The sequence below is a fragment of the Oncorhynchus gorbuscha genome, linkage group LG26 (assembly GCF_021184085.1).
Source record: "Oncorhynchus gorbuscha isolate QuinsamMale2020 ecotype Even-year linkage group LG26, OgorEven_v1.0, whole genome shotgun sequence".
NCBI classification, from domain to species: Eukaryota; Metazoa; Chordata; class Actinopteri; order Salmoniformes; family Salmonidae; genus Oncorhynchus; species Oncorhynchus gorbuscha.
Genome location: NC_060198.1, coordinates 30,048,685 through 30,058,424, shown reverse-complemented (window position 1 = coordinate 30,058,424; position 9,740 = coordinate 30,048,685). Strand labels below are relative to the sequence as shown.

Here is a 9,740-nt window from a genome sequence, read left to right as displayed (position 1 = left end):
CACACGTTTAAAAACAATATGATACTTATTGTTTGTTTTATCTACAAAATCTCTTGCACAATTAGCTTCATTTGTTTTGATCACTTTACACTTATTTTGGGATCCACCCCGGTAAACGTAATTTTCCTAATGACGAGTGAGTGGAGAAGGACCGTATCATTTCAAGTAAGCGCATTCCCACCAAGTTCACTCCTCGCCGACTGTCCTCGATTAACTTTTTCCTTTTTCAAAGGAGGCAAGAGAGGACGGAGGAGGTGAGCAAATCTAATTGATAAAAGGCCCATGAATGGAGAAGAGATTTCATTACCAGAGGGGGGGCACTGTTAGACTACAGAGAGACTTTTGAAAACATACAAAAGACCCAAACTAACACTCAAGCAGAGCCAGCCCTGGGCATAAGTGACATAGGCGCTTGACCCACGGCCTTTATGGTGCCCCCAACTAAAAAAAACGAGTCGGGGACTCAACTTAATGTTGAGCTTTAGAATAGGATAATACACAAGGTGCAATGTCGTGCATTTTGCAGTAGCAGTTTTCCTCTTGCTATGTAAACTTGTAGTAATTACCTACCGGGCACGAAGAGCATGTGTGCATGAGCCCCCCTTTGATTTGGTTAGTCACTCTCAATCAGATATGATATTAACATGCTATAAGTCATGGCAAAATATGTAGAATTTCAGTAAATATTCTGTACAACTGCACATTTTTCTCTCCGCGCCATGGCAAAATGTGTAGAATTGCAGGAAATTAAATTTAAAACTTTAAATGTTTCCCTCTGCTGTCAAGAGGGCCCCCAAAAGACTAAGGCCGGCCCTGCACTTAAGATTTACATTCTCCATTCATTAAAATCCTTCCAACTCCCTATTCATATCCCCAGATTCTGCATTGGAATTTGCAGTGACCTTGGCAAAGTGGTGTCATATCCCATGTTTCTTCCACAGAACTAAAGGCTGTTCATGTCATACAGGAGATTGGCCATACAAAAAAGGCCAACGTCTAAGCCCGAAGGAAGTGCTCTGACTGTGAGGATGAAAATCCATTAGACTTGGAACAGCTGCTCTTTCCATGCTCTGAAAATCAACATAATACAGTTTAGTAGGACAAATAGTGACACCTCTGGAAAAGTAGTGATAATGATGATACAGGCTATTCTTATAGTCTCATCCTGTAAATATGTTTTAGCCGACTGTACTTTTTTAACATCGATATACAGTATAGCTCAAGACGATACAATTTGTGAGTCGTCTTAATATACATTTCAACAACAATAAAAAATACAAACAGTGATAGCCTCTCTGATGTATTTAAATGACAGCACTGTTGTAAAAAGTTAATCTTTCTCAGCAAAAAAACAACATGTATTTGCCTCTTAATCTTCAGAAAGCGTTCCTGTCATTGGGGCCAGTCATTTTTCAGCCACTTCCATTGTTTCCTACGAGGGCCTGTGGCAGCACGCAGACATCCTGCCTCTCGGTCTGCAGTGAAGGTAATAGGATAGCCCCGGCCAGGGTTGGGCTTGTCATCGATGAGATCATTGAGAAGTCATCAGAGCGTTTCCTGTTTTAATTTCACCCTAATCTGATGGCTAATGTAAGAGTATTTAGTCACCAGTAATACAGCAGAATATCTAAAGATAAATCACCTGGGGTGATGGATGAAGATCAGGACTGCATATCTGAGTTTTACATGTATTATGTACAGATTTATTTAGGTGTGAAAAACCATGAATGTATTAAATTAAGAATTTATTCTGAATTGACTCACCGGGGTAAATAAAGGTTCAATAAAATGAACCACCTCAGTGGGGAATGTGAAACGATAACAATGTTATCTTTGTCTCATGTGTTCAAGAGTTCAAGATAGTGAATGATAGAAACTGAAATTGTTCAGCCAAAGTATAAAGAAACATTAAGGATAAAATGTTAAGATGTTACTATGGATATACTATATATTTATAAGATGTTGTTATGGAAATACTATATATTTAATAGATGTTGTTATGGAAATAATATATATTTATAAGATGTTGTTATGGAAATACTATATATTTATAAGATGTTATTATGGATATACTATATATTTATATGATGTTACTATGGATATACTATATATTTATATGATGTTGCTATGGATATACTAAATATTTATAAGATGTTGATATGGATAACCTATATATTTATAAGATGTTGTTATGGAAATACTATATATTTATAAGATGTTGTTATGGAAATACTATATATTTATAAGATGTTATTATGGATATACTATATATTTATATGATGTTACTATGGATATACTATATATTTATAAGATGTTGATATGGATATACTAAATATTTATAAGATGTTGATATGGATAACCTATATATTTATAAGATGTTGCTATGGATAACCTATATATTTATAAGATGTTGTTATGGAAATACTATATATTTATAAGATGTTGATATGGATAACCTATATATTTATAAGATGTTGATATGGATAACCTATATATTTATAAGATGTTGCTATGGATAACCTATATATTTATAAGATGTTGCTGTGGATATATTATATATTTATAAGACGTTTATTCTATACATTTATAAGCTGTTACTATGGATATACTATAAATTTATAAGCTGTTACTATGGATATACTATAAATTTATAAGCTGTTACTATGGATATACTATAAATTTATAAGCTGTTACTATGGATATACTATAAATTTATAAGCTGTTACTATGGATATACTATATATTCACCTCATCCTAGTCTGAGCATTTAAAATACACGTTTAGCATGATTGTTGATAGAAAAAGATGTCCAGTACAGAAAAATAATGGCATTTCAAAACACAATACATTTATATAATACTAAACAAAAAATCAGCACCTTTTGTAAATCTTAGTTCATATCCTCATTGAATAACAGAATGAATAAAACCAAGGATGGGGTATTTAGGCAAGTTGCCTCAACCATGATGAGGTCTTAGGGACCTGTTTGCAAAAGCCATGCAGAGAGAAAGAGTCATATCAGTTGCTCTCTCTGTCGTCAGTGTTCTGTGTTTGTGTCTGCAGTGCTGATGTCTCTTCTCCTCCTGACCTGGCCACAGTGCTATGGATCTCAGCCTCGTGCTCCCTGGCCTTGGCCCTCAGCTTGGCAATGCTACAGCAGCGGAACTCTTCTGGACTGGGCCCCTCCCATTCCCCTGCTGGCCCCTGAATCATACCCTGTATGGGGGTGGTCATCACAGCAGAACGAGGTACTTTAGTCCAGGGATAGCTTCCTTTCTCCTGCCTCCTCTCCCAGTGCTCGCCGTCAGAGCTCTCTAGCTCCGGTAAGCTCTTGTTGGGTTTGTCTGTTGTTGTGTCCTCGGCATTGTCCTTCCTGGGAAAGGGCTCTCCTAGCTGGCCCTGCAACTTCAGCTGCCTCCGCATCTTAGCCCGGCGGTTCTGAAACCACACCTGGTGAAAATGGAACCAATGTAATATGTAGTATATGAGAGAGTGAAATCTCTTACAATGCAAAACATTTGTTTCGAAAAATGTTTCAGTATCCACTAGATTTAACAGTTTTTTTGATGTATTCATAAACAAATTATATATATATATATATATATATATATATATATATATAATACAGTAACATTGTGGCATGAAAGCTGATAGAAACAAAGATGGCTTCTAGAAATCAGAGTTCATGCATTAGTGACAATGGTTTGGAATGAAGAGGGTGTTGGGACCGTACCTGCACTCTGGCCTCGATGAGGTCCAGTCTGAGGGCCAGGGCTTCCCTCATGAAGACGTCAGGGTAGTGGGTGTTCTCAAAGGTCTTCTCTAGCTCCTCCAGCTGCCAGCTGCTGTAGTTGGCCCGCGCACGACGCTGCTTCACTGGCCTCTGTTCATCTGGAAAGCACAGCACAACCGCCAATTACACAATCGCCAACGGTTGACAAGGAACTAATGGCTCTAGATTGGATAATTAGCGCCGCCGTTCATTAGGCCCTCTTTAACCGTGCTTGATAATTGATTGTTTGTTAGGGGCTGTTAGGAAAATCTTTTGTAAACATTGAGCACTGTCTAATGGCAATGTAAATGAGTCTCTATGAGAAAATAAATTCTACCAACTAATAAGCCAACACGTATCTGTAATAAATTGTCACACATGAATGTAAATATCCATGTGCTCTCCAAAGTTACAGTAATTTCTGACATTCTAAGGCAGACTGTTGGTTGGAACTCACCCATGCTGGCCGTGAACTGCCCCATCCCAGCTGCCTGTGTGGCCAGGAACAGAGCCTCTTTGCAGGGCTCTGGTTGCAAGTAACTCCGCAGGGACTCATAGCTGATCAGGGGCCCAGGGATCAGGATCTGTGGAGGGGAGCCCAGTCTGGTGGGGAACGCAGGGAATAAGTGAGCTGCGGAGGAGTGGAAGACTGCAGGTAGAAGAGTGGAGACCAGCTGCCCAGGGCCAAACATTATCCAAAAGCTCTTAGAGGAGTCCAGACAGAGTCTTAAGTGTCAATCCACTGGTATAAAGGGAACAGTCTGATACCAAAACAATGGGACGTATCTCAGGAGCACTTCACAACATCAGACTAAACATTCTTGTTGAGGTTGGCACAAGATGGAGCAGAGCAAAGTCTTGAGGCTTCTTTACCACAGTGAAATCAAATAGGGCTGTTAATGAAGTACATCACCATATCCAGAATGAAAGAAATCACACAATCTTCCACCATCAATTCTGAGGGATGAATTGCAGTCATCAGCCATACACTGACTCTCAATCCAGAAGGCTACCTAAGATGAAGGTTGAAATGGAGACTCAGGAGGAGTTCAGGTGAGATGCAGGTGATGGGTGGGAGGCGAGAGAGGACTGCACTCAGCAGGTAAGGGGGTCTCACCTTAGTCTGGTGAGGCTCTCTCTCCTATCCTGCTGTTCCCCCCTCCTTCCTTAGCAGTCACATGACTCACAGTGGGCCCAGACTGACTCCTGGGTGTGAGAGAGAGGGCTGGGCTTCAGAGAAATGGAGACAGGAATGTGAATCTGACCCATAATCCATCTCCAGGTAGATTTTCACACCACGGTATCATTCAATCAAAGTCCATTTAGAAACACAATGTACACTTTATCTTCTTCAACACACCAATTACATACAATGTTTGCATTCAACTTACATTATAGCAGCACCTTCCACTCTCGATTTAATGTTGCACTCTGCATGGATTTGGTGTCTGAGGTTTACTTTGAACAAGTTAAGACATCTTTTAGCTTCGTAAATTTCAATCAAAGTGATGGATCAGACATCAAAGTGTGGAAATGACATAAAAAAACAACAGCGCTTGAACGTTCAGTTGAACACGTACACGTCTTTCAATGAATAGTTGTCAAGCAGAAGAAGAAGAAACGATTCCGATGACAAACTGGTACAGCACTTCGGAGAGGATCAAAACAGGCTCGAAGGTGCCAAACACAGAGCCACTGTTGCCAAGGTAAACAAGTTCACGCTAATTACACCACCTAATTGACATGAAGTTGAATGATGACAATTAGCTGGATCGAAAATGTTTACCTAACACTTATTTCCTGATCCGATGTTCATTTTGGATGTTAGATACACTAAATGCAGACATTATACACCACAGAAATGTATGCAATTAAAAATAATTGCTTTCCTAATAGCTAGGTCTAATCTTTCAAATGAAACGTTCAACAAAAACAATGGAAATGCTGTCAGTAAATGACTAAAGTGGTCCCATCTAGTCTCTACTAGTCTTCCATCTAAAATAGGATCACCTGTTCAAATAGAAGCTATTGTTTGGTCTTCGGGCTGAAGACAGAGTTCACTGACAATGGCTGTGGGTCAGGGCTCCTTGGCCTTTGAAAACAGATTGAGCTTTTGGAATTTGCACCTATTTCATGTCACCCAGATTTGTATTTTTTTATTAAAACGTCTCCTCTTTCTCTCCAAGTAATATACACAATCCTAACATAAAGACTATAACAAATACATTGACATAGAGATTCCAATCAATAGGGAATTAATGGGAATAATGACCACCGCAAGCGTTGGAATTGTAAATATTGTGCATTTGTATGATTGTTTGCAGGGCTCCCTTGGGTTCAATGGGATTTTCGAAGTTGAAATACATTTAAATCAAATCAAATAAACCTATAAAAAGGTATTACCAGTGTTATACACATATGCAAGCAGGTTTTGTTACTGTGTAATAAGTTAGAGTTACTCAATCCCTCTTTCATGTCATCAGGTAAACTGTCCCAAATCACAGCTTAGTCCGGGGCCTCAAAGTAAATCTCCACACATGCTGGAAGGAAGGTAATACAGCACTGTGCTCCAACAGACCATGACAGAGAGAGAGCATTCTCTCACATAAGAGCTACACGTATCCACTACAAAACGTATACACAATAATTAGGTCTCATACGTTCACACACACACATGCACGCACGCACACAGACAGAGAGACACACACACACTCTTTCTCTCACATAGTCAACTCACGTTGCTGTGCATACTCTTAAAGATCATCCACACCTTTCCCAAGCAGCCCAGCTGTGGCCCCAGTGTTGAAGGATCTCTGATGAGTTGATCATGATGGGGACCGACTGTCTATGATGTGAATGAAACACAGGTGTGTCAATTAATCCGGAGATACGCATCACCTGACACACCCCGCTAACTGCTTATCGGATCAGACGGCGGCTAGAACACGCCACTGTCATGGTTGTCACCACAGACTGGCGGTTTGAACTGCATACCTTTGATCAGTTCCAGAACATCAGCAGGAGACATCTGGCCAAAGCCATGCTCCCAACACCAGGGAAGGTGAATCACTGTCTAGTCAGAGGACAGCACCTCTCTCTCCTCTCCAGTGGGGCTTTCATCCACACCTGTTCAAACACTTAATAAAGCCGACGCACAGGTATAGAGGTCAATAGACAAACATCAGAAATGCCTGGACAATCTCTATGTTTAAGATGAATCTGTGAGCATGTTTATTGGTGCGTGTGACAATGAGGCATCAACGTTCACTCTGCTCCAGCAGCCCCCAGTCATTTCTTGGCTCTGCCATTTCTCCGGTCATTTCTTGGCTTTGCCATTTCTAAAGAAAAAAGGAAACTAGATTAAAAGTGTCTAGTTTGAAGGGTGGGTAAATAAACATTGTTTGTGGGGTTAGCACTGAATACTGAATGGCCATCTCTGTTCCATTTGTCCTTGGCACACAGGTAGACAGAGGGATTTCTGGGATGTCTGAAAGTGCTGTTTGGTCTGTCCCGGGTTCCTCTAATGCCCATTGATCCAGCTAATCAGGGGAGAAATTGGTGAAAAACCAGCAGGGTGGTTTAGCCATCCGTAAGGGGCTCGTGTACAAATGAGCTGCTTGTGGATAATTGAAGGAGGCATTAGGACAACAATGGCAGTGGCTCACTCCATTCTTCACTGGTCTCTCAGGTATTCCCAGGTTCCTGGATCACATGGCAGCCTGTGAAATCCACAGTAGGCTTAAATAAATATCACAGCATCATTAGTGGGAATTCAACATTGGGGGCAAAATGCACATTCTCCATGGATTTAAAAAACCCACCAACGTTGCTGTGCCTCATTTTCCATGACTGACTTCAGTTTGAAATGGGCTTGTTTGAGATCGTATATATGGTTTACAAATGTAAAGGGATAGAGGACAAGAGAAGCAACACAAGGAATGTTGGAATGAGAAATGCCAATACTCTGCAGTATAAGACCAACACAAAGAGCAGCTCTTTAGGTTAGTGCAGTGTTCGGCAATACATTTACCATACATAGCAAAAGCATTCAATGTTCTTTTTAAAGGACCTTTGAAACTGGCTCAACTATCAGATTTAACTGTGGATGTGTTAGTACAGGACCTTAGTTGACAGAGATTGGGAACAACGCACAATGTCATTAGAATGACACTTCAAAACATCCGACTAAAGTTCTGCCAAATGTCTTGTGAAGATGGATGATGTTCATTGGTGTCATGGGACTGTGCATATGGCTGGTGTCATTTGCAGTCTGTAATAAGCAGCAAAGAACACTGATAAGATCAACTTTTAATGAGAGCATAAGTGAAGCTTAAGGCTTGTCACTTAACTGTCTGCTGCTAATGACTTTTCAGACAGGGTCGACCTAAACTCCACATTTTTATTTCCGATTCATTTCAAATTGTCAAAAAAAATGCCAAATGAAATCACAGCAAGGTTATCTCATCATCGGTTGCTTGTGGTTGCACTTACTCTCATTGACCAACTTGAACTTTAAATCAAAGCATGGCAGTACAATTGAATTCTGTCTGTTATTAAATGATTGTGATAGATGGGTTTGTCACATCCAGGGAAGACAAAGGGACATGTGTTTTAGAGCAGAGGAAGCCCCTATCTGCTCGATGCCTCACTCTCTCTGGTTGCTAAGAGTATCCTGCAGAGAGCAGCCTGATTGGTTTAGTCCTGGATCACTGGCTATGGAATAAAGCTGAGAGCCCAACCTGCTTTTCATGACAAAATGTTCAAGGGAAAGCGGCCACGATCCAAGAGCAATCACACTTTAGGCTTCAAAGTGCCAGGGGAAAAGAGAGGCGAGAGCCGGTCCACATTTCTTCCACGCTGGCCAAGTGCAACTCATGCGTGGAGGAAGACGAGATGATCTAAGGAAAGGAAGACAGGTGTGCTGGGCAGGTAGAGGCACATCGCAGCCCCTCCCAGGGGTGAGTGAGAGGCAAGGACTCACCCCCACCTTCCTGCACTGTCCACTTTCACATGAAGTAGCAAATCAACATTAAAACAACTCTTTAAACTCATCTTTATGGGTTTGCAATCTGTGACATTTCATAAAGCCATGATAGGGCTGTTACAAAATAGCTCATGTGCAGCAGTAAAAATGATTAACTCGGTGCATGGCACATTGAGACGGCTTTAGTACAGACCACAGCACCAGGTGCTTCTGAGGGCATCAAACGCTAGTCTGATGTGATGATGAATCAAGGCAGAGGTTATTAGCATGTCAGTGGCCCATCAGGCTAGTTAATGACAGCCCTCTCTTTCCATCTCCTCCTCCTCACTGGCTGTCACTCATCTCTGTTCCGCCTCACTGCCACCAAGCCAATAGGATGCTGGCGCCTCACCAAGAGCCCAGGCAGCTACGACATCTGTTGCTAGCTGATGGATAACCACAAACACAACTTTCAACTCCAGACTGTGTGAACTAGAGAACACCTTACTGGTGCAATTAACTCATTAACCAAAAAACAAACTGGGAGGAGAGCACAGACAAGTAGAACAATTGCAGTAGATAGTTTAAAAGCAATAGACTTCTAACAAATTTGGAAAAGTATAGATATAAAAAATACTCTCAAAACAAATGCGAGGCAACATGTTTTCAAATACAAACTAAATAATACAAGACACTTTTTTTGTGAAGAAATTGTAGCACAATTGTTTGCACTACAAGCAATAAGAAACATATTTGGACAATTAGTCAACCCATCCAAGTCTTTTTCAATCCAATTTGTATCCAATTGACCATGCACAGCAGCACATATAACAGTGAAAACCACGATGGTGGCAGAATCACTTGCACATTTGAAGACATATCCACCCCAAGCTTCCGATCAATTATGACATGTTAAAAGGGTAGCAGCGAGCAGATCATTGGACATGTGTGGACCTCATTGAAGGAGGCTGCTTTCATCAGCCCCATGTGTGCAGTATGTAGAGC

At 40.8% G+C, this 9,740-nt stretch overlaps 1 protein-coding gene and 1 pseudogene across 2 annotated transcripts in view; one reads left to right on the top strand and one right to left on the bottom strand.

Moving 5' to 3' along the window:
• Window positions 1-3,018: 3,018 nt before the first annotated feature.
• Window positions 3,019-4,464, bottom strand: LOC124015357 (paired mesoderm homeobox protein 2-like). The gene is made up of 3 exons (XM_046330534.1): window positions 4,230-4,464; window positions 3,734-3,891; window positions 3,019-3,450 (listed from the first exon to the last, which is right to left on the bottom strand). The coding sequence occupies exons 1-3, from the start codon at window positions 4,462-4,464 to the stop codon at window positions 3,019-3,021; spliced, it is 825 nt and encodes a 274-aa protein (XP_046186490.1).
• A 326-nt stretch (window positions 4,465-4,790) lies between these two features.
• The window catches only part of LOC124015356, a 20,239-nt pseudogene continuing 15,289 nt past the window's right edge, over window positions 4,791-9,740 (top strand). Inside the window, exons 1-2 of the transcript XR_006835138.1 lie at window positions 4,791-4,825; window positions 6,704-6,833. The product of XR_006835138.1 is annotated as an integrator complex subunit 1-like (transcript). The remainder of the gene's footprint in view (window positions 4,826-6,703; window positions 6,834-9,740) is intronic.